General features: G+C 32.3%; 1 protein-coding gene across 1 annotated transcript in view; it reads right to left on the bottom strand.

Moving 5' to 3' along the window:
* The window catches only part of YTHDC2 (YTH N6-methyladenosine RNA binding protein C2), a 70,798-nt gene that overhangs the window by 14,200 nt on the left and 30,733 nt on the right, over positions 1-25,865 (bottom strand). Inside the window, exons 11-25 of the mRNA XM_090276593.1 lie at positions 24,713-24,839; positions 24,441-24,506; positions 22,309-22,487; positions 21,973-22,069; positions 21,811-21,898; positions 21,645-21,725; positions 18,859-18,941; positions 15,422-15,527; positions 13,825-13,944; positions 13,249-13,521; positions 10,480-10,606; positions 9,250-9,455; positions 8,704-8,899; positions 3,749-3,858; positions 2,110-2,402 (exon numbers count right to left, since the gene is read on the bottom strand). Coding sequence (XP_090132719.1) covers positions 2,110-2,402; positions 3,749-3,858; positions 8,704-8,899; positions 9,250-9,455; positions 10,480-10,606; positions 13,249-13,521; positions 13,825-13,944; positions 15,422-15,527; positions 18,859-18,941; positions 21,645-21,725; positions 21,811-21,898; positions 21,973-22,069; positions 22,309-22,487; positions 24,441-24,506; positions 24,713-24,839 — 2,152 coding nt within the window. The remainder of the gene's footprint in view (positions 1-2,109; positions 2,403-3,748; positions 3,859-8,703; positions 8,900-9,249; positions 9,456-10,479; positions 10,607-13,248; positions 13,522-13,824; positions 13,945-15,421; positions 15,528-18,858; positions 18,942-21,644; positions 21,726-21,810; positions 21,899-21,972; positions 22,070-22,308; positions 22,488-24,440; positions 24,507-24,712; positions 24,840-25,865) is intronic.

Raw genomic sequence — 25,865 nt, 5'->3', positions numbered from 1 at the left:
AACATTACAGTCGTAATTCTGACTTCCTTCTGTATTTCCAAATTTCATTAAATGAGAATGTATTACTTTATAAAGGAAAAGAAAGCTTTTTTTTTCCAAAAAGTATATGTGTGTGCATGTATATTTGTGTATGAATACGCGGCGGCGGCAGCCGTCCGTCTCGAGAGACGATGGTGTAGCTTCCTAAGAGTCTATCTGCACCGCCGAGAATGGCTGTGCAGTCCAACTCGGGAGTGACACGGTATCTGTCTCCTCCCGTGTTGAATCGACATCTTGCGATGACGCTGGAGTGTCCTCTCCAGTGAAGCTGAAGCTACAGAGCCTAGGCAGGGTGATATGGAGGATCTGCTGTTGCCCAAGCAGCACACCCCCCCTCTCTTCTCAGCTGAAGGGTCCAAGGGAAAGACGGAGTCAATACAGCTTGGCTTCAGGTGCGCCGCAGGAGTTGCCGGTGTTGACTACAACGTCAAACCGCCTTAGGGACTCCGGCTCCGGATTTTCTGTCGGGGTTTACTCCCTTAGCCTTTCCCCTGAAGAGGTATGCCGCAAGGCAGCGGAGGTTTTTTGGAGTCAGAGTTTTCCTTCTCTGTGTATGAATACAGGCATACACATATATATGTATGCATTTATATATATATACACAACAGTCTCTATGACTCTAAAGGTTTTTTTTATAGACAGGAGTTAGGAATAACTAGACAACATAATTTCTATGAAAATGTATTTGCACATTCTATATAGTCATTGTTCAAGTAAACTTTTAGAACAATCTTTTCAAAGAGTGGGGAGGCGGGTTTCTAAGTAGAAAAATGTGCGTTTTACAATACTATACTCCTTTTGCTCAAGAGGGTCTACATCAGAAAGGTTCAGGCACACACATTATTTGATTTTCTTGGCAACTGGCTGAATTTTCCTAAAATGTAATATCTGAAGAACTTGGAAACCAATATGTATTATTCTTCTTTCACTGAAGTCTGAACTAATAAAAGCCTTTATGCTTAAATGAAATATGCAAAATATGATAAAAAGAAGGTATTAAAATCCTTATGTGATCCTTTAGAAACAGTAAGCATTACATCTTTTGTTTCCATTGCTTCTATTTTCATTTTTTTACCAGTGAAATCATATTCTTACTACTGGGACTTTCCACCAATATTGCCAAAACTAGCATCACAGGCAAAATGTTGTCTTTGTTATAATCAAGGTAAAAATTTTCTCTAACTGATACAAAGAAACATATTTGAATGTAATAAATGTGTTTACAAGAAATATTTCTGAATCATGGCCAATGATTCATCACAACTACTGTAATAATATATCAATACATTTTGATAAACCAATAAGAGCTTTCTTATTGACAACTATATAATAAATAAAAATATCACATGTAAATGGCAGTATTAAAAGAATTTGGCTAAATCGAAACAAATTTTGTCATAACAATAAATTTGTTAACTTATTTATTATATACCTCTCCTCAATAAAATGTAAACTCTCTGAAGGAAGAGATTTTTGTCTGTTTTGTACATCGCTATAGCCCTCATACCAAGAACAAACAGCACTCAGTGTCACTACTTAAATGAGTGAATGAATGAATGAATGCTTTTTCTGTAGAAATACTAGTCAGCAATATTGATATCTAAGTAATACGTGTGGGGAGGCTGTTCTGTTAAATGGCCAAAGTCAATACTTCTTGCTGCAAGGTATCTTGGAAAGATACCACTAAACATATAGTATTAACTAAAAGTTATAATTTAAGAAGGTTGCTATCTTTTTAACAGACTCTAAATTTGTTAATTCTTGAATTTAAATATTTTGAGTTTTTTCTGACAAAAAAGTTTCTTATTAAATAACTCACAGATACCAGTAGCTTCAAAATGCTTCATATTATCTTAATACTTAAATGTTTTAGCGTCAACAATAAAAATGAAGAAAAAAAAAAGAATTGTGTTTTAAAAGGAAAAATTTCTTCCCATGTTATGACCTTTTTGCGTATCTTACATTATAAGAATATAATTTCTAAATATTATAAAAGTACATGATTCAATGATAAATAGTCATTTTCCTGGAGAAAAATGTCTCCCGTTCAATAATATATTTAAAATTTACCTTTCTGCAGTAGCAGGCTCATCAGAAAATTCAGTATCTGCTGAAGTTTTCCTACTATTATTTGACCTCCAAGATGATGCCAAAGGAAGTTCTTCTGAAGACATAGGCCTTGGCCTTTGGCCAATCCCAGATGGTTGTTGTAAACCTGCAGACTGTTCTTCAGTGCTTAAAACCACTATAATTGCTCTAATGGTAGCTTCATCGACTTGAGACCAAGGTTTAGATGGAGCTCTCATTCGGCGTAAAAATAAGCTGTGCCACTTCTGTCTGAGCTGCAGCAATAAACTGGCAGTCTATAATAAAATAGTATCCTCGGTTCAAATAGATACTTTCAAGACACCTATTTGTTTATTAGTTAAGGTCTACAAATGTTACTGAAGAACAAGTTTTACATTTCACATAATTTACTACTAATTTCGTCCTTTTTGTTGCATGAATGAAATAAAATGTATTCACCATATTTGAGGCACAAAATCAAATGAAACAGTTTAATCAGAGAGACTGTATACAATGTGTGGCAGAGTGTGATTAATACGGAAAAACAACATCAGGGTAAATAAACAAAAATTCATTCAGTTCCATTCATCTTTTATATGAGTGCCTGTGGAACATGTAAGTAATGTGTACAGAGGCAGTTGGATTCACAGAGAAAGGCCTAAGCTAGATATAAACTTGGTAGTCATCAATGCATAAATGGTTATTAAACCTACATGCAGAGGTAAAGTCCCTAAAGATTGTGCATAGACAGTGAAAAGAGCAGAGTAAAGCACAGAGTACTGGAGAATATCTAACGTTTAAGGTAGAAATACATACAAAAGAGTCAGTGCAAGAACCTGAGAAGGAATGATCTTTCTAGAAAGAAGAATCAGGAAAGATTGTCACAGAAATTGATGACAAAGAAACTGGGACAGGGTGAAGAGGAAAATGGGAAAGAGAAAATTACAAAAAGAAAGGTATGGAAAATAGTGCCAAAAAACTAGAAGATCAGATTTGTCAAGGACAGCAAACTGGCTTTGACAACATGGAGGACAATGCTGGCCCCAGCAAGTACAATTTCAGTGTGACAGGGTGGTGGAAATGCAAGAGATAGTAGGCTGAAGTGATGAATGAATGAATGGTAAAAAAGTAAATCTAGTCAATGTTGACTATTCATAGCTCAGCTACCAAAACAAAACAAAACAAACAAATAAAAAAGGATATAAAATGATCTTTAAAAGTGGAGATGGAATTAAAAGAAAAGGCTTTGTCAAGAAAAGTTTTTAATTTGAAAGGAAATATTCCTCTTTCCCAATTCAGAGGTATGTGAAAAGAGAAAACAATCAACTCATATCTTTCTCTTAGGATTAGTTGTACAAAGTAAAGGAAATTCTTATGTACCCAATACCCAGTATTTTCTTATATACACAGAAATGCTCAAATATTACCATGCATAAATACTGACCACACATAGGTTTTTCAAATCCTCTGTTGGAATAAGCCCCAATACAGCAGAGAATATAAGAGGGCCATATGAAAACTGAAAAATAAGCTGTATTCTCTAACACTAAGAGCCCAATATTAAATATATAGTTTTCATTGCAGTTTTTATTAATTCAGACTAACTGAAAGAAATTTATCACACTACTAAAAAGCAACTTACCTCAGGCTCTAGTCTGAAATTCAGCCACTCATCAAGTTTCAAAGTTGCCAAATTAGCAGTAGTTCTATCTTCCATTTCACTATCACTACTGTCATTAGGAATACCATCCGCTGTTCAAAAAATATTGAAAGAAAAATATTTTCACTTTTACTATCTTATATGATAGCAGAAAAGAGTATGTAAATATAGATAGACACTCCATATTTACACAAATCCTCCCGATATACTAATAATTTGTGTGCGGAGTTCTCTAAACCATAAAGGGCACAAATTAAATCTCAATATTTAAAAGGAAGGAGAAAAAAGGAATTGTAAAGACCATAATCTCTAATCACAATTCAACAAAACAAGAAAGACAAGAAATTTAAAAATCAAAACAATACTTAAATAATAGCTAAAGAAGAAAACTAAGAACATAAAAAAAGGAATAAAAACACTAAAAACAGTAAACCAAAAAATGATATATTAGGTAAGCCAAATGTTATTAATAGTTAAACCTATAATCCAGTTCCTTGAAAATCTAATAGGTAACTCTCTGGTAAATTTAATAAAAGAAAAAAAAAGCACACATCTAACTATGAAAACAGAGCCAAAAATAAGATTATACAAAATGTTTTAAGCTAAAAAGACAAAAGTATGCATAGTTATAGAATAGTAACTTGAAACCTTCAAAGAAATTTATTCTTTTCTATAAAACAAACTGAAAGAAAAAGTAATTACTAAACCTGAAAGAATAAGAAATAGAAAGACTCAGACTATTTAAGGAAGAAATTTAAGATGTACTTAAAGAACAACAAAGAAATCAAGAACACCAAGTCTCTCAAACTTTCAAGAAATCTAGTAACAGCCAGTTCGTTTAATGAGAGAAATCTAAGCCCAGCTCTAAAACCTGATAAAACCTAAAACCTAAAGATACTTAAACGTGCAAATGCACATACCACATAAATGCTATAGATCAGACACACTAAGGAACATAAATACAACAATTTTAATAAATGCTAGCAAAATGTTTGGCATTGCAATAATTTATCCTTGGAACAAAATGATATTTCCATGAAAAGCATATATACCACATCAATAACCTAAACAAATTCTGGTTATATGAACCAATGTTCAAAAGCTATTTAATAAATTCAACACTTTTTAAAAACATTAAAAACAGAACAATTCATTCTTAATAAATAATTTATTAAAACAAAATCATTATAATCAATGGTACAACTTTATAATTTGTACCTTTAAAATTCAAAAAGACAAAGCAGACCATTAACATGGTTTTCTAAAATCATGAAAAAATAAATTTTGGTAACAAATTAAATTATCATCACCCAAAGGTGATATAATTTAAGAAATAGAGAATCCAAATGATTAGTGAAAGATTAGTGAAGCAACATAGTAAATAAATATACTGCCTGGAGTAGCATTCCTATTGTGCAAGATTGGCAGGAAAATGAGAAAGAGAACCTATTCACCATAATAATTCAAAAACAGCAACAAAATATCTTAAGAATTATCTTAAGAAATATATCCAAACTTTATAAAGTTACCAAAAAATACTGAAAAATTTAATAGAAGGCTTGGCTAAACAGAATGTACTAAATTTTCTAGAAGCAAACACTAAATTAAAATCACAAAATAATTGTTGGGTGCAAAAGAGTTACAAGAAGATGACTACTCAATATTCATAAAAATAGGTGAGATTATCAAAGAATAGCTTAATAATAGAAAAGCAGCAAAGAGGTAGAGGTAGATCCTCCACTACCAGATAGGAGAGCTTACTAAAAAACAAAAATATTGAATAAGATATTACTATATAAAGGCAGAAATTTAAAGAAATAGAGTAGGCAGAAAATTTTTAAATGGCAAATGTAATACAAAATTAATGTAAAATTTCTAAAAGAGGATAAGGATTATTTAATGAATGGTGCAGGTGAGAGAGAGCACTTGTAAAAGTATTAGATCTACACTTTAAACCACAGTCAACTCAACATAACTGAAAAAGTTAAGTATCTAAAAAATCAAATTATGGAAAAAGAAAAAGAACAGAATACTTATCAGGTTCACGGAAGAATGAAACTGTCTCAGTTTTGAAGTGAGCAGTATAGAAAAAAATTATTCAATTTGAATATATAGTAGTCAAAACACAGAACTCAAATTATGTAGAACAAAATTATATTGCATATTATAGAAAGGCTAACAGAATTAAAATCATCATGAAACTGTAGTTCAAATTAAGAAAAACATCACTACTCAAAAAATAAATGGGCCAAAGATTAAATGAACAACTCAACTAAAGGGAAATATAAACAAATGCATGGAGAATTATTTCTTTTTGACAGGAACAAAATTAAAAGTGTAAATGAAAGAAATCTTTTTAAAAATATTATGTTATTAACATATTTTACTAAAATAGCAAATTCATTTTATAAAACTAGTACCTAATGATGGTGTGTGATTGCAATGAAATTCACCCTTGATGGCCCTAATATGGCTGTGTATGAAGGAAGAATCATAAATAATATTCATATACTTTCTCTCTTCAAGGAATTTTATCCCAAGAAACATATTCAATGAAAACAAAAAGATACGCAGATGAAAATATCAATGTACAGTACCAGTGCCCTCACCTTATCCATTCCCACATGAGTCACTTACTGTGCTGTCTCTACTCTTTCTATACAAACTTAGCCCTCTATGGGTCCCGTCACTCCAATGAAACTGCTCTTGTCATGGTCATCAATGACCACCATACTGCCAAACACACAACAAAATCAGTACACATCTTCTTCAGTCTCTCAAAGTAACATTCAGGAGAGCTGGCCATTCCTTTATTGAAACATATTTACCTTCAACACCTGGTCACTCTTCCTGTACTCAAATTTTAAATATTAGAATTTCTCTGAATTTTGTCAAGAAATCTCTTCTCTATTTACACATTCCTTTAGAACAATCTTCTGTCTTTAATATCATCTACAAGCTGGTGACTTCCAAATTTGTATTGTGAGCCCAGGCTTCTTCCCTGAGCTCCAGATATGTAAATCCAAATGCCTCCAGAAGAAAAGGTCTTATTAAGGATGGCTTAGCCATTTCAAACCTAACATGTCTAAAATAGAACTCTACTTCTCTACACGACCTGTTCCTCTCAGTTTCTCAATCTCAAATAAGTGAGTTACTCAACAAGTTATCACAGTCAAAACCTGGGAGTTAATGACGCTATCCTTTCACCCATCACCCATTATTCAAACTAGCAGTTATTAGTACGATTTCCAAAGTAATTTTTCATCTACTTCTCATATCTGCTGCCACCACCATAGGTCTGAGCTGTTATCTGTCAAAAAGTCACTGCAAAAACTCTTACCTGCCTCCTACCTTCCACTCCTGTTGCTTCAGCAATACATTCTCACAGCCAAACTGATCTTTTTGAACACATATCACATCATGTCATTTCCTTACTTAAAACCCTTCAATGTCTTCCCTTGCATTTTCCATGACTTACAGGTCCACGCCTTTCTTTCAACCTTACCCCACCCTTCACTCTCTCCTTGATCATTTTGTTTCCAATCATAGAACCCTTCTGTCCATTCCTAGATCATTTTCTAGTGCAGAATCTTGGCCCTTGCCAGCTTATTTATGTATCTTCACATGGCTGGCTTCTTCAGGTTTCAGCTTAAATCACATCTCCTCAGAGAAACTTGTCTAGGGTTTCTTTCTGAAGTAGGTCAGCCCTAAGGCAATCCTCTTTCTTTCTTTCACAGTACTATACAAATTACTTTTTTGCTACCATCCATAATCATGTAAACTCCTAAGGACAGAAACACCTTGCCTATCTTGTTTTCTGTTACATCCTCAATGCCTAGCACAATACCTGACATATAGTAGTTGCCCAATACATATTTGCAAAATCACCAAGTAGGAAAAAGAAATCAAGATGTCCAACTGTATTATGCTACTTCAATGTGATAGAATATTTTGCAGCCATAAATATAAAATATTTTAAGTTTTTATGTTCTACACAATGAAAATAGCAGAATATAAAATAACAGTATGGGTAAAATAATTTAAAATATGTATATATAGAAAGAATATATAATATTAAAAAATATTTACATAAGGACAATAAGATTATGGGTAATTATTATTATTTCCTTTAAACAAATACCTTTATTTATGTTAAACTATCATTTAAATTCAATGGAAGAAAAAAAACAAACTTCCTATAAGATTAATAAAAAAATGCACAAATCAAGTTACCTTAGAAATTAATTTCAACAGCAGTAGTATGCTTTAGTATTTTTAATTAGTAGTAATGTTGGGGCCAAAAAGCTCTTCTGGTTTTTTTCCATAAGATGGCTCTATTAGCACTGAGTTGTCTTGAACTTCATTTGAAAAAATTTTGTTAGACTGTATTGTGACAGTGGTCATATTAGCACACATTAAAAAAAAAAAATCTGGTGAATTTTTGTATAGCTATTTTAATACTGAAAATGGAAGAAAATAAGCAATATTTTCGGCATATTATGCTTTATTATTTCAAGAAAGGTAAAAATGTAACTGAGTGCAAAAAAATATTTGTGCAGTGTATGGACAAGATTGACTGATCAAACGTGTCACAAGTGGTTTGCAAAGTTTCATGCTGGAGAGTTCTCGCTGGACAATGCTCCATGGTGGGGTAGACCAGTGGAAGTTGATAGTAATCAAATCAAGACATCAACTGAGAACAATCATGCAGGAGATAGCCAACATACTCAAAATACCCAAATCAATAAAGTTACTGGTGAAAATGAAAAATGTGTCTTTTACTTTACGGAAAAAAACATGGATTTTTGGCCAGCCCAATATATCAAAAGGGAGCTACTACTACGTATGTTTTTGTAATTTCAGAATTTGTTTGGTTTAGTAAAAAGAAAAATAATATCATTTCAAACAGGCTTTTATTTTCTTCATAATACATTTACCTCGAAAAGATGAAGATTCCTGAAGAGCATTACTCGCCAACCTAGCTGGTCCACAGAACACCAATACAGTGACAGAGGTCACTACTGAACAACATCTAATGTTAGCTATTCTATGGGCTCTGGTCATTTCATCATAAATAAGCCAATCTGTGGGTAGTGCCTGAATTGCTGCAGCTTGACCATTAGCTGGAGGAATCTATTAAGAAAATTTAAAAACTGGTTAACTGTGTTTATCACCTAATTTACTGGCAATACTTCTAAAATGTAAAAAAATCCTTCAATGAAATAAGTGATGTATACCCAAGCAAAAATGAAAGTGGGTCATTCATTGATCATGTAGTTTGTACAAAAGTCATCATTACTTAACATATTAACTCTTCCAACTCTAAGATTCAATTAAAATTTTGTTCCAATGCTGATTTATACACATATAACTAATTAATTTCTTAAAGCAGCTCAGTATTTGGAACATATTTCATTGATTTTCAACTATCTAAATTAGATTACTTTCACCTCAAGGCCAAAGAGTATTAAAAAACGTTTTACCTTTTTATATTGAGGCTGACTGAGAACTGATGTGGGATGAAACCGTACTTTTTTCTCCTTTGGTCCTGTCAATACTAAATTTTCTCTGTCCACATGGACTAAATTAGGATACATGCCTGCCACCAATGCAGCTTTAATGACAGCCCAGTTCTCGGAATTTGTGTTAACATCTCGAATGTCACCACCACCTCGTGCTCTAACAAAACCTAGAAAGAGGAAAAAAAACACACCCACTTTTCCTACTGTTCAAAATATACTTTTAAATTTGTGTTTTTTAATAAAAAATTGTACAACCCATGTAAGTTTAATAATATTCAAATTCCACAATAAATAATAAAATCTAGTTTAAAATTAGAATCAATGTTCTAAGAAAGTTTAAGTCTGCTCAGGCTAAAGAAAGCTTCACTGGAGACTTAAGAACTTTAAAAAATTACGCATTCTTGCAGTAAAGTTCTTCATAAACTGCTACCTGAACACAATGAAGTCATAGCTGAAAACCTAAACCATTTTTCTGAGAGGTATTAATAACTTTTGGATTATGATAGACACTGGAGAGAAAGTCAAGTAAATATAGAGTATTCTTGCTTAAATTTCAAAAGTCCTTCATATTTCCCCATATTTGAAACCATTCTAAATCCTCTGGTTCATTCCTCATATTACTCTGGCACTTCAGATAATCCATAAATCCAGGCTCTGGTACTTTCCATTTGACAAATTCTTCAATGTACTATACTGCTCAAAAAGAAATTAGGAATTCTAAAATAAAATGGTAACACTGGCATTCTCTTTTACAAAAGAAAAATCAAAATGCCTTCAAAAGATTACTTGAGGTTTTATATTCCAAAAATATGAAGGCTAGTATTCATATCAATCTACTTAATTTTTTATAATTTCTATTTCATAGGGCTAAATAATTTTTATTAATACAGATAAAATATAACTGTAATACTTAAACTGATCTCTGCCAACAAATACATTATAAATTGCCTACAGCCAACAGTATCAAAAGGTATTCATACATTTCTCAACTACAACTTCTGCAATATCATTTTTTTCCAGCAAACAAAGTTTGAGATCAAATAGAAGTCTACAAAGCAGTACATGAATTTAAGATCTACAACAATGTGCTGTCATAAAAATAAGATGGCATCAGTTAACACTAGAAATACTACAAGGTTTGGGCAGAGTACTCTCAGTGACTTAAATAGGTTCTTTGAGGGAAATTTTTACCTGATGCTCTAAGTTGACCAAGCAATTGAGTTCTCATGCCTATTATTATTTCCATGGTAGCTTGTGAAAGGAAATTCTTTTCACAAAAGGCTCTCTCCCACCCATCACTTCGTGCTTTCTGCCATGCCTATAAAAATACAATTATGTAACAAGATACATTTACCAATCAAGTTAGGCAGCAAAGTAACTGAAAAGCTTTACATTAAACACTCAAGATAAATTTTCCTTCTTCTAAATATTTTAATAAAATGTAAGACTTTATTTTTTAAAAACATGTATTTACAGAGAACAGTTAGTTACCAGCAATGGGGCAGTGGGTAAAATGGGTAAAGGTGATCAAAGACAAAAACTTCCAGTTACAAATTAAATTTAAGTCACTGAGAGGTAACGTACAGTATGGTGAATATGAAGTCTGTCCAGAAGAATCCAGCCATGTGCTATGAAAAATAATTTATTGAAGAAGATACAAGAAACACTGCGCATAGGACAATGATGCCTCTGTCCCCTTCTATGGAGGCACCTTGGGACCTCACACAGTTCTCTCAGTTGCCATCAGCTGCCCCGTCATATTTTCTTGAATCTCATTGATGGTCTGAAATCTCTTCCCTTTCAAAGGTGATTTTAGTTTTGGGAAAAGCCAGAAGTCACAGGGCACCAAATCTGGACTGTGGGGGGACTAAGTCACCTGGGTGATGTGATGTTTCACCAAAAAACTCTGCGAGAGATGTGATGCATGAATAGGCACGTTTTTGTGATGAAGCTGCCAATCACCAGTTGCCCATAGCTGCAGCCTACTGAATCATCCGAATAGTTTCCGCAGAAGAATGTTGAAGCTTAATGCAAAATCTGATGCAGATTCATTGCTGCACTCCTTCAGTCAAATTGAAGGCAATGGCCACACAGTACAATGCTCACTCAATGGCATCTACCACCCCCACTGACTAGTACAGTGAGGTCATCATTGTTCACTCATGCACATTCTAGCCCACTCTCCTTGGCTGCCAGGTTACATCAATATCATGCAAACTGTTTTCATTATATTAAACAATAGCTGGAATTTTTCTGGACAGACCTTGATCACACTGCATTGAATTTATATTTGGAAGTAGCTAAGAGAGTATATCTTTTTTTTTTTAAGTAAGCTTTTTTATATTAGTTTCAGGTGTACAGTACAGTAATTTGATATTTTTTATATATTGTGAAACAATCTTCAGAATAACTCTAGTTAACAGACTAGAATGCAAATGTTAAGAGCTCTCATCATAGAGGAAAAATAATTGTAACTATGTGTAATGAAGGATGTTAATTAGACTTACTGTGGTGATCATTCTGCAATATATAAAACTATGATATTATTATGTTATACACCTGAAACTTATGTCAATTATACCTCAATTTTTTAAAAGTAAATTATTTAAAAATTAAATATAAAAAATAAAATCTAAGATTTCGTGATCAAATGAAATTTATCATTAGTTAATTTATACTCAAGTGCTATGAAAGCCATTGAGTTTATAAAATCCTAATGAGAGAACTAAGTATCAGGTAACCTAAATGACCAACTATGTAACAAATATTTACCTTTCAGATACAGCTGTTAATTTTCCTCCACTTAGGTATGGAGGTTTTTCAACTAAGCCATCGTAACACCATTTATACCAAACAATCATCCATTCCTCCAAAAATAACCTATATATCAATATCCTAATCAGTCTGAGAATGAAAAGTGGGATTTCTACAAACCATCCATGTGCAGTATAAAAAAGCTCCTCTTTGAAAATGAGTTATTTTGCTATGTAATATAACTGAAAGACTAAAGCAGTAATTTATCTTTCCTCTCTGCTTTTCAAGGAGCTGGGGGAAAAGCAAGAATAGACAGAAATTCTGCAAATCTCCCTCTAATTATTATCACTCAACTGATCTGTTATAATATATGGTACCTAATAGACACAATTAATACCAATGCATTCTCCACTGTTCAATAATGCTCATAAAAAAATCTTGCAATCATTTTAGTAAATTGTATGTATTGTAAAAAAAATGCTTGGAAAAAAGTACAATACTTTCTGCATAAACAAACAAAAATTTTTTTTAATTTACAGGAGTAAGCTACATTCAAGAGAATTTAAGGATAAATAACATGTCTATCTTTTCAAGAAATAACATATTTTCCCCTACATCTGAATTTCTTAATTATATATAATTTTCCTGCTTCAGAGTCTCACTTTCCTTATCTTTTCTTCCCCATTTAGCACTTTTCTTAATTTCTCACTTCTATTACATTAGGTTTTAAGTGACTTTAGATTCTTCTTTATAAAATTAAGTTCTTTACATAGTGTCTTGAGCACACAAGGAAAAGATATACTCTAAAAAAACACCAGATATTAAATTAAGGATAAGTTTTTCCCAAGTTTTGTTCTGCATACTTTGAATATAATAGTTATTAACTAAAATTTTAGAGAATTCCTTGTCCAAGATACATTTGAAAGATAAACTTGAGAATTAAAAATAAATAGAAGTATAAATTAAAATAAATATATACATAATACAGTACACATATTCCTAAGGAAAAAAATAAACAAGTAGAGAAAAACCGTAAAAATTTCAACATATTAACAGTAGGAAGATTTTTTTCTGGGCTATTAATAAAATGTGACTATAATAAAACAAAATTAATAGAATCATATCTATTTTTTTAATTTGTCACACTTGCCCCAGAAATGCATTTAACCAGCATCATTTTCAGAGATAGAATAACAATGATAGTACCTGGAATGCTCTGAGAAGAGCCATATGATCACTGAAAGTTCCTGCAGTGAAACGTTTCCTACAAAGCATAGCTGCGCGTTTTTGAGAGGCCTGGGTGGGCAGGACAAAAGGATCTCGATAGGCTAGTGTGCACGCAATTGTAAGGATGGGGTCCAGACACTTCAAAACAACAGCACACAGGACCATTTTACCAAGATGTGGTTCTACTGGCAAGTCAGCCAAGTGATATCCAAGTTCAGTGAGATCTTCCCATGCATCCATTGCATCTATTGTCTAAATAAAAGGATACAAAACAGAAGTTGACATAACCAAAAACTACGTTAAGCAACGTACTTAAAAATCTGTAAGAAATAAAAACGTAATTTTTGTTTTGCTATCCCATCTCACAAAAAAAATGTATTTTGCTTCAAATGTATAAAAAAGAACTACTGCTTTATTATAACTACCACAACAGTAATACTCAAAATACATGATTAAGGTAGGTTTTTAAAGTACAAAATTAGTTAACATGTGGTCTCATTAAGTTTAAATTTCAAGTAAAATAGTCAGATTAAATAGAACTATTAAGACACCAACCTTAAGCATCTGTACAGCATTTCTTACAATTAAAGCTGGTGGAGGTTCTGGAGCTTTCATAAGGAAATCAGCAATAGGACAATTAACTGGGGCTAACAGCTTGGTATGTAAACACAGTTCCTGTAAATAAGAATAACAAATAATTTTGAAATATTAGAATTTATAATTGATTTTCTTTCTTTTTTTTTTAAATCGTGACTATAGTTCCCAAAGACAGTAGAGTCTCTGACTAAAATGAGCAGTAGAGGGAGCAATGTCTTTTAATAAAAGACGGGCTCATACTTTGCCCAAGTGCCATGATTTTTATACACACACTCCAACAACTCACACCAAGATTACCATTGCCACCACTGGCAATGTCGCCTCACACAGTTTTATACATGAAAATTAAAGTTATACATTGTCCAAAAAAAAAAATCTTTTTTCTTTAATATTACATTCTGGAATCTTATATCCATTCAGCAAATATTTAGGTGCTTACTAAGTGCTAGGCACTATGCAGCAAGTTGAAGAAAAAGAATGGTGTCTGCCCTCATGGAGTTTTCACTGTGTGTTAAAAGCAGAATAATTATATAATTAACTCCTTAATTACAACTGTGATAAGTGCTATGTAAGACAAGGGTTGCTGAAGATATAAAACAAGACTTAACCAAGTTTAGGAACAAGCAGGAGAAGGAAGCCACGAGAAGTCAAAAACAATTTCTCTCAGGAAATGAACTTGAACTAAGATGTAAAGATTGAGTAGAAGTTAATTACAAAAGGAATAAAGGGGAGGAGTCTAGGGAAAAGGGATAGAAATAAATAAGATGTGCTTGGGAAATTGAAACTACTGGTATGAGTGGAGAAAGGACAAAAGGCAAAAGTTAAAAAATTCAAACTGGAGACACAAGCAGGAGAGATAATTTGGGCACTGGTTAAGAATTTTATATTTTATACTAAGAGGAACATAAAATAGCATGTGAGCATGAGGAAGTGGGAAGTCCTCTAGGTATGTGGAAACCAAAAATATGATCCAGTATCTTGTTAAAGGTTTGGAGTCGGAATCTAGCTCAGCACATCAAAGAATCAAATTAATTTTCTTCTGATAGTTTCCCCTAGAAACTATCAATACAGCATCTGGCTGATCCACAAAGTCAGAAAACCTAAAGGAAAACAAAAAGTCCAGGAAATCTCAGGGAACTTAGTTCCAAATTTACCCAGGTAATTCTCAGCACTTTAAACTTATGCTTTGGACCTTAAATAATTTGTCTTCCAATTGTCATTAAGAATGTAGAAAAACAATAAATAAATGAAAAAAATATTTAAAAGAATGTAAAATGTGAACACTACATGGTTGGCAGACTTCTAGAATGTTGCATAAACACAAATGATATAAACTCTACCATAGCTTAAATACTCTCAGAGGTTTATAAATTAAATTTTCTTGTATATAAAAATATAAAAGTATTAGTTATATACATAACCACCCCTCCATAAGATACATGATAATTTTGTTTTATAAATTGATTACCAAAAAGTCTAATCAGCGTAAGTTGAAATGATCCCTTCTCCTCCCTCCCCCGCAGAAACAGCCTTTTAAAGTTAACTAAACTTCTACCTGTAATGGCATTCTCAAAAGTTCTGGAGTCTGAAATTCCAACATATTCTGGAATCGGAGTCTACTGAAGAGACGGAAACAAATTCCAGGTCTACATCGCCCTGCCCTTAAAAGTAAAATACAAAATTACGACTCAAGGAATACAGACTATCACAAGGAAACTATAACAAATGTGATTTAGGCAACAGAACAATGAACCAGTATCAGGACATCTGAGTTTGAATCCCTACTCTGGTACTTGTCCTCTGTGAATCCTTTCAGAAGGCACTTCACTTGTCTAGGACACAATTATCTCATTTATAAAGTGACATTCGTGAATGATACCTACATGATATACAGGGTGGGCAAAAGCAGGTTTATAGTTGTGAGTACGTGAGACAGTTTATTCATGTATTATTATTTATTATTAGTATTAATCTACTTTTAGTCCACCTCTGTACATCTAGGGTAACAGTAAAAATAAAAAATAATTGTATATAAAAGTGAGTAAGAAATAAAGCATAAATGAACATATGGTAATTTAAATTTAAATCAACTTTACTAAGCTGATACCAAGCACTGATGAGAGCTGTACAAATTATGTATTCCACAACTCCAAGGCAGTGTCACTTACCCCATCATCACAAAGACTTGTATAATTTTCTGGGAAGTAACAAAAATATCTTGAGGAAAATAATCTCTTAATTTCACCCATTGTTGCTATATCAGCTAGTGGTAAGGCAAAATATGCTAAGTGATAAAGATACAGAATTAATCCCTATCCTCACAAAGCTCACAGTCCAGAGTGGCAAATATAACTGTAACACAATGTGATACAAGTTACAAAATCTGACATTGTTGGAACTTCACTTCTTTCATCAAATACTTCCCTTTCTCCATACTCTAGCTTTTCCGCCTCACGGCCTGCTATGAGAGATTTCTCTTTGTGCAGTCCTTACATGTTGTTAAGTTCCTCTGAGTGTGTACCTCGGACCTCTGCTCTCCTTACTCCACCCTCTCCCCCAAGGTGACCTTAAATATCCTCCTGTCTTCATTTTCCATCCACCTACATCTCCCCATCCTAATGCTGCTTCACAAGGCTCTTAGCTCCAGTTGACTTTCCACAGTCAGTTCAAACTCAACACAACCAAAAGTTAATTCTTCTCCCCGACTGCACCATTCTTCCCATTTTCCCTACCAGACAATGGCACCACCATCCACAAAATTTTCTAAAATAGTAACCTGTATGACATCCTTGATTCCACACTATTCCTTTCCCCTTGCCCCCTGGACAGATGACCCGCCAATATCCCCTGAGTAAATTATCTACTTCTCTTTAGTTCTGTCACCACTACATCAATCCAGTCTAGGTGGTGTGGCTCAGTGGACTGAGCATTGGCCTGCGAACCAAAGGGCACTGGTTCGATTCCCAGTCAGGGCACATGCTTGGATTGCAGGCCAGGTCCCTGGATGGGGGCATGCGAGAGGCAACCCCCCACACTGATGTTTCTCTCCCTCTTTTTCTACCTCCCTTCCCATCTCTCTAAAAATAAATAAAATAAAATATTTTTTAAAAAAAATCCAGGCTACTCTCTCCCTTATTGTAAATGGAATTATTAATGAAGGAGCCTCCCACCATCATTTTTGTCTCTACCAACGCATTCCTTACAGAGCTGAAAGAATACTATAATACTGCCAACACCCAGCTTATTAAGGAGAAGGAGAAAAGGTGGGGAGGGGATAGTCCTTAAGGACTTATCTACAACTTACCTCTTTCCACTCATTTTTTATTGACTGCTAAACTAAACTCCATCCAAACAACGTTCTCGCTCACTCTTGCCTTTAGACCTTTGTGTATACTTTCCCTCTGCCAGAAATGCCTTTCTACAACACCTCTTTATCATCTTTATCTCAGATTCTACTTCAACTCCTCTAAAAACATTATCCAGTTGTAGCACATATTACATAGTATTAAAATTGCTTAATTTATTGGTCTCCAAGATGAAGTGGAACATTTTCCCACCTCAAACTTTACCTATCAGATTTATTCATCATTGTATCCCTAACACTTGGACAGTGAAGGCTGTCAAAAAAAATCTGTTGAAAAAATGACAATGATTATTACTAGTTTTTATCCCTGACAATATATTAATAAGAGTGTATATGTCAAGCCATATTGTGTCATAAGAGGGAAACTAACAAAGTAACAGCAATGCCCTCAAGGGCATTCTAGGAAGTTACAAAGTACGAAAATAATGTATTCACCATCTTTAGTGTATGAGACAGTCTTTTAAAGTCAATGTGTTTTCCTGTTAGTTAAAATGCAAAAAAAAAAAAAAAAAAAAAAAAGTCAAATAATTACTGAAAAATATACTTTTTAATCTTCACTTTTTAAAAATGAAAAAGTATGTACTAAAAGAACCAAACTACAATTATATATATAATAAAAATTAAGTATCCTTCCTTCAAGAGCCCCACAAATCCTTCTTCTCAGAGTCAACAATTGTTGTTTTTTTTAAGTTTTTCTCAGACTTAACAATGCATTTGTATCTAAATATATATCCAAACATATACATATATTTATAGGTACAACAGAATATTAGGCCCATGTTCTTAACCTTACTTTTCTCAAAATATTCTGAAAACTCATTCCACACAAAAAGACATACATCTATTTATTTTCCTTTAAACAGTTACAGTGGTATACCATTGTGTGGCCATAACATAATTTACTTAACCACTTTACATACTGATGGAAACTAGTGTTTCCAAACCATTACAAACAATGCTATGAAAAACATTCTTAAACATACATCTTTGCACACATGTGCAAGTATACTCAGGATATATTCAGGATAAATTATGAGAGGTGAAATCCACTATCAAAGGGTAAATTTGGATAAACAGTTTCAAATTGCTCACTGAAGAAATCCCACCAATTTATACTGCCATCATCAAACTAAGAAAGCCTATAGGGCCATACTTTTGCCAAGTCTGTTGCATGTACTGCTAAACATTTTCATCACTGTCAATCTGATGAGCAAAACAGTACCTCATTAATTTGCATTTATTTTGGTGTATATATAGGCAGCATATGTGAAGTTAATATATTGATGTTTATTAATTGATTTTTAAAAAGCTTTTTTGTATAATATAAAAATTAGTCCTTCATCTTATATTGCAAATGTTTGACATTTTTGCTTTAATTTTTTATTTTAAGTTTTTTACATCTTATGAGTGTACATTATACTAGGCAAAATTTTAAATTTTAACATAACTTAAATGTGATATATTTTTTAAGTGTTAAATAGTTTGCTTTGCAAAATTAATATAAAATGAAGACTAACATGAAAACTTTAACATTTTATATGAAGTGAAATATATATTAATATGTAGTACATATGAAAATGTTCCCATTTTACAGGTAATTGATTTGATATACATTAAATATACATTACCTGCCTTTTCGTTGTATGGCACTAGCTTTGGAAATCCAAACCATTTTTAACATTGTAACAAAATTCAGTGCATCAAAGGATTTCTGTAATATTTAAATCATCTTCATGTTAAACATAAAAGGTATTTCAGAAGAAAGACCAAAACATTACAATACATTTTATCTTTTTTTATTTTTTTATTTTTATTTTTATTTTGGTTTTTCAATTACAGTTGTCCCCTTTTCCCCTAATTTCTCTCCCCCACACAACCCACCCCCTCTCCTGCAATCATATCCCTCCCCATTGTCCATGTCCATGAGTCTTTTATACAGGTTCTTTGACTAAACCCTTCCCTTACTTATCCTCCTTCTCTTCCTCTCCCCTCCCCCCTATTGACTGCTATTCTGCTCTTTGTTCTATTTAGTTCCTTTGTTTGTGTTGTTCTTTAGTTTCCTGTACTAGGTGATATCATATGGTATTTTTCTTTCTTTGCCTGGCTTATTTCACTAAGCATAATTCTCTCTAGTTCCATCCATGTTGTTGCAAATGGCAGGGGTTCCTTCTTTCTTTCTGCTGCATAGTATTCCATTGTGTAAATGTACCACAGTTTTTTGATCCACTCATCTACTGATGGGCACTTAGGTTGTTTCCAGCACTTAGCTATTGTAAACAGTGCTACAATGAACATAGGGGTGCATAAGTTCTTTTTACAATACATTTTAATATGGCAAGTTTATTCAAAGCTCCTCTAGATCAGATGATAACAACATGGTACTAATTTTCTTTTTTAATCTAGATTTCTGACTACAAATATTCTGAGGTAAAAGAATAAAAACTAAACTCAGAAGAGCTGAAAAACTTCCTCACTCTCTGCCTTGCTAAGCTATTTGTTTCTCTCTGCCTCAGTTGGATAATAGCAGTCAGTTCTCATAAGGCATCAAGATTGGAAAGAACTGATCTATTTTCTTCATGTCATTTTCCATCAGATTTACATCACTGTGGGAAATAGAAATGATAAGGGAAAGACAGTTTTCTACAATACTTTCCAGGGAGCTTGATCTGGAGGAATATGAATAACAATTGTTGAACCAATCCTATCCCAAAGTGAAAAAAATTTAACCCTTACCATTTTACCTCCTGCTGAGCTACTAATGCAGTTAAGTCTATCCAGAATGTTACAGTACACTTCCTCAAAGACTCTGAAGTGAAAATTTACTGTAAAGAAATACAGTATTCCCTCATTTATCGCGGGCATTACATTCTAGACCCCCTCGCGATAGGTGAAAATCCGCGAAGTAGGAACCTTATATTTATTTTAGTATTTATATATATTTTAAAGTTTTATAAACCCTTCCCACACAATTATAAACTGTTCCCAGTCCCTTATTAACCTTTCCTACACTTTTATAAATACTACTTATGTTTTTAAACATATTCTACACTCTTAAACTTACAAAACTTTAACAACATACGTATACAGTACCGCAAAATCCCGCGATATAGCTAAAAATCCGCGATAAATAATTTAATATAATATTTTTAAAAATCCCGCAATACAGTGAGGCCGCGATAAGTGAACCGCAATATAGAGAGGGACTACTGTATTTTTAAAGACTGCATTCCTGACTAAATTAAGTACTTCATTCATTCAGTGACATAATAGTTTCCCTTTCAAAAATAACTTTAAAAACAAATACAAATGTGTTCTTATAATAGTTTATACATGGGATGTTTAGAAAAAATGCTGCTTATTTAGTTTTTAATAAAATTTTAAAATTTTATTAAATTTTATTGTCAACATTGTATGTAAAATAACTTTTCATACCGCCATCATATTCTAAACCACAGTTCATTGGGTAACACCTAAATAAATTAAATTTTAAGATATTCAAAATCTACCTCTCCTTTAGACAATTTTAGGGCAATCAAATCTGAATTTTCATTGACTCACTGTTCAATTTTTAATGATAATAATCATAATTATCCTTCTATAAAAAATAAAATGTATACCTCCTTTACAGTATCCAACTGTAATAAAATGTCCAAATTTTATGATAAAATTTTTTTATAAGATATTCCTAAAAACATTGAAAACATAAATAACAAATCTTTCACATTAAAAAAATCATTGATATCCACTAGAACACACATAATTTCCTTTCACACATGGATAGTATTTCGTTCCTTGAAAAATCAACTACTTTTATCATTTTCAATTCTTTAAATGAAAGGTTAAGAGTACTGAGAGTAGCTAGGCATTCTAATACTAAAAGGCAATATATGCTGCCTTTTATTAGAGCAGGGGCTGGTACTAAATAGCCTTTGCAACCACTCAAATCCGCCATTGCCATAGACAATAGGTCAAAGAATAAACATGGCAGTGTTCCAGTGAAATTAATTTCTATAAAAGCAGGCGATGGGCCTGTTTTGCTTTCTTTCAGCATGGTTCTCTTGCACTAAATATCTTTTGAATACCTACTATATGTGGAGCACTGAAGATGTAACAATAAATAAGAAGGTCATGGGCTATTCTCAGATATAGAATGAAAACATACAAAATATGTAATCAAATGCCCACAGTTTGACAAAATTTTCACTGTAACTAGCCAAACTCTTTATTTTCTTCCTAGTACATTATAAGAAAAAGCTAATTTTTTATATAATCTGTTAAAACAATATAGATCCTATATACTGAATTATTTAAGATAGAATATTCACTTTAGTGAAATTAATACTATATTAAATTTATCTAGAACCAGAAATTTTCCCATTAAAGCAAATTGAAAATACAACTTATCCATACATACCTCTTTCACCTTACCAGAATCAATAACAAAGACGACATCATTGACTGTGATGCTGGTTTCAGCAATGTTGGTGGAAAGGATCTGCAATGGCATGTTATTTTATACTTAATATGAAAACAGAACCAATGACTACTAAAGAGAAAAAAGATAATTTTATGAAGCTTACTATTTTTCGAACACCTGTAGGTGGGTTTTTTAATACTTTCTTTTGATCAGTTGTTTGCATATTTGAGTGAAGCATAAAGACTTGATATCTGTGGACAAGAAAAAATATACTATAGTAGCTATTTCTTATTTAAAGCAAAAAATATAATGCTTTAGCTTTTACCTATGTGTATTGTCAGCAAACCGCTTGTCATCAAATAGGATGCGATCCCTTAGTCCAACAATTTCATCATATCCAGGTAGGAAAATTAATATTGCACCTCAGAGAAAAATGATTTTGTTAATATTAAATTTCATTGTAAAATCAGAACCGATCACTAGAATTAGATAAAATTAACTTTATCACATGTTTTCAAGTACTGATAAACTGTAATACTTATGACACTTAAGAGATTATGCATTATTATCAAGGGAATTATATAAAATTTAGTACACAAAAATAATTTTTAAATCAAAGTGTACATTTTTGTTCCAGGTCTTTTAGACAACACTTACTTACCAGAATCACAACTATGACAAATATTATATAAAAGATGCATGATCAAATCCAAGTCTACTTTTTCATCATCAAAACTATGATGATAAGCTTTCAGGAGCTCTCTATCTTCTGCACTGAGGTCACTTCCATTTTTTTGAACCAGAGAACTTTCATCTAAATTTCCAAATTCCAATGAAGCACTAAAAAAAAAAAAAAAAAAAAAAATATATATATATATATATATATATATATATATATATATATAAAAACCAAGTCAATTTTCATTTTAAAAACAGTAAAAGTTATCTTTTAAGGCCAACGAGTCCCATTATACAATTATGCCGTTCAAATTTTCAATATACACCAAGGAGAGTAAGTGATACTTAATGTCCTAGCTATTAATTCATGTTTTGGCTGAAAATACATCATTCAAAGTAAAATTTGGCAATAACTACTTTTTTAGAAACACAATCTGAAGACATTGCTCCAAAGAAAATACACACACAGCCAAAAAGCCCATGAAAAAATGTTATTAGTCATTACAGATATGAATATCAAAACAATGAGATAACACTTCACACCCACTAGGATGACTATAATCAAGAAGGCATAATGTTAGTGAGAGCAAGTAGAAATTGGAACTATCCCCTCATAGATCGCTAGTAGGAATGTAAAATATAGCAGCCACTTTGGAAAACATTGTGACAGTTCCTCAAAATGTTAAACATAGTGTTACCATATGCCCCAGAAATTTATCTCTTAGGCATATATGCAAAAGAAACAAAAATATATGTCCATATAAAAATTTGTATACAAATGCTCATACCATTATTATTTATAACAGCCAAAAAGTGGAAACAATCGAAATGTTCACCAACTGATGAATGAGTAAAGAAATTACATTCTGTCCACAGAATGAAATATATTAGTCAGGAAAAGATGCTGCAACATGGATAAACCTTGAAAACATTATGCTGGGTGATAGCAAAGCCAATCACAAAAGACCACTAATCATATTATATAATTCCAATTATATGAAATGTCCAGAACAGACAAATCAATAGAAATAAGAAGTGGATTACTGGTTGCCTAGGGCTGAGAGAGTTGGGGGAAATGAGGAATTACTGTTAATTAGTACAGGTTTCCACTTGGGGTGATGAATATGCTCTCAAAATTCATTGGGTAATGACTGCATTATACTGTAAACATACTGAAAACCATTAAATTATACACCTAAATGGGTGAATTAAATGGTTTGTGAATTTTATCTCAATAAAGAAATATTATTCTGCAATCCCTCTGAAAGAGTTGAGCAGAAAGATAAACATAAATAAGACTGCTTTCAATAGGGAAAATATTAAACTTATACAACTTTATAATTGCAGTATTTAAATTATAAGATCAATTTTAAAACATTTCGAGTTCTTTTTTCTTACTCTTTAACAGATAAAAGAAGAGGATATTATGTTCTTTGCTTTAAGCTATAAACTTCAGCTATCAATTATCAATTAATTATCCAGCAAACATAAATAAATTTTATTTGAAATATTTGAAATATGCAATTGATAATGTCATGATCTGAGAAATAAAAAGAAAGTCCAGTTTACCAGGATAATTAAAATATTGCCCAGTAAATAACTTTATTTGGTAATTTGTAGTTTCTAGTGAGCTTTATGTAACACCATAAGAATGTCTGAAACATTCAAAATGTTAGCACTAAAAAGTATCCAAATTCTGAGTGCTATTACTGAAATGACAACAAAATCCACCATACCAGAATTAGCATTTGGATTTGCCAGATAACTTAGTCACTCTATACATTTTATATTTCTTCCTTACCATTTTAATGAGGTTTTGGGAAAATGCAAAGATCAATACATGTGTTTGTAGCTACCATGTTTAATTGGAAATTCCCCTTCTGCTTTTTCAAAATAAAATAAAAAGTAAAATAAAATATGAAATAAATATTAGAACACAGTGGATCTTATTAACAACCCACCAACAAAAAAGTGTTTTTCAGAAGAAATTCCTTAGAATTATAAAAAAAAGTACCTCTGGATAAGAGACTGTAAATTTGTCACTATCTATGATTTACATGGCTAAGCTTTTTTAAAGAGGAGTTCAGATTAATTAAACATAGTATAAAGTTTTACCTGTAAGATTCTAAAAGATCCACAATTTCAGTCTGCCCAAAGTGTTTAGCCCAATCTAAAGCCATCCTGCCAAAATTCAAAGATATCAAATTAAGACAGAGAAATAATGTTCTCAAAATTATAAACAAGTAGTCACCTAAAATTATGCATTCACCCATTAGAGTTGTACAAGCAATTACTATACAACAGCTTTTAATATAAATATGAAAAATCAAATAAGATTTGTGTAGCTCTACAAAGATATACAAAGAACGTATCCAATTTTAAATTACCAGCCATTCGACGCTTTGCAATGGACATTGGCTCCCATACTAATTAATTGCTCTACTTGACTTGAAAAACCTCGTCCTGCAGCAACCATTAGAGCTGTTGCACTGGTTTCACTATGTCTGTAGTCAACTAAAATAAGGAAAAGACATATGTGTTAAATTTCCAAATTATTTTAAATCATTTTAACTTTTTAAAAATTTAAGTGAAAGAACTGAGTATCAGGAGAATTAACCTGGGACTTGTTCCTTCACCTAACTACATGATAACAACATTATATAACCCTTAACTCATATCATCCCAGGAGATCTGTTATTGATATGCCCTTAGCATAAACAGGACAGAATAGGGACTAGTAGCTGGAAGGTCAGAGGAGGAAAAACAGTTGTTAAGCTATCTAAAGCTCACCAAGACCACTAAACAAAGAAAAGCTACTAACTTGCTGAACCCTTAATCTTCCTAAAACTAGAAATTGCCTTGATCATCAAATGACATGACAGAATTAAAGAAGAATTAAAAAGTTAATTTTCATCAGCAGCTGGTAATGAATGATTAAAATTGCAAATGTAAAATTTAAAACCATTTTTTATTGTTTGTTTGTTTTGCTTTTATTCCCCCATCATTCCAGGCAATTATTTTCAAAGATTCTTAATGGAAATAATACTGACAGAAAGTTTACTTCTCATAAAACCCCTCCATGAGAAAAATAATTAAAATTCTACTGAATTTAAGTTCCTTTAATATATTTCTCAAGCAGTACATTATATTATAATTGCTTAGCCCTAATTTGCTTAAATTACAAAATTGGTAATTTCAGAAAGAAATGACCACTAGAAAAAACCTCTGTAGAAAATTTAAGATAATTACAAAAGGAAAATTTTGATTGTCCATATATACCAAATTATCATCATATAATAATGCTCTAAAACATGGTATCCAGTACTAATATAAATCAATGGTTCTTTTTTTAAGTATATTTTATTGATTATGTTGTTACAGTTGTCCCAGTTTTTTTCCCTTTGCTCCCCACCACCCAGTACCCACCTCCATCCAGCAATCTCATGCCCCCTTACTTCATGTCCAAGGGTCATGCATATAATTTCTTTGGCTTCACCCTTTCCTATACCATTCTTAACATCCCCCTGTCTATTTTGTACC

Source organism: Furipterus horrens, unplaced genomic scaffold (assembly GCF_987537825.1).
Source record: "Furipterus horrens unplaced genomic scaffold, mFurHor1.1.pri manual_scaffold_5, whole genome shotgun sequence".
Taxonomy (NCBI): Eukaryota; Metazoa; Chordata; class Mammalia; order Chiroptera; family Furipteridae; genus Furipterus; species Furipterus horrens.
This window is presented reverse-complemented; position numbering and strand designations above follow the sequence as displayed.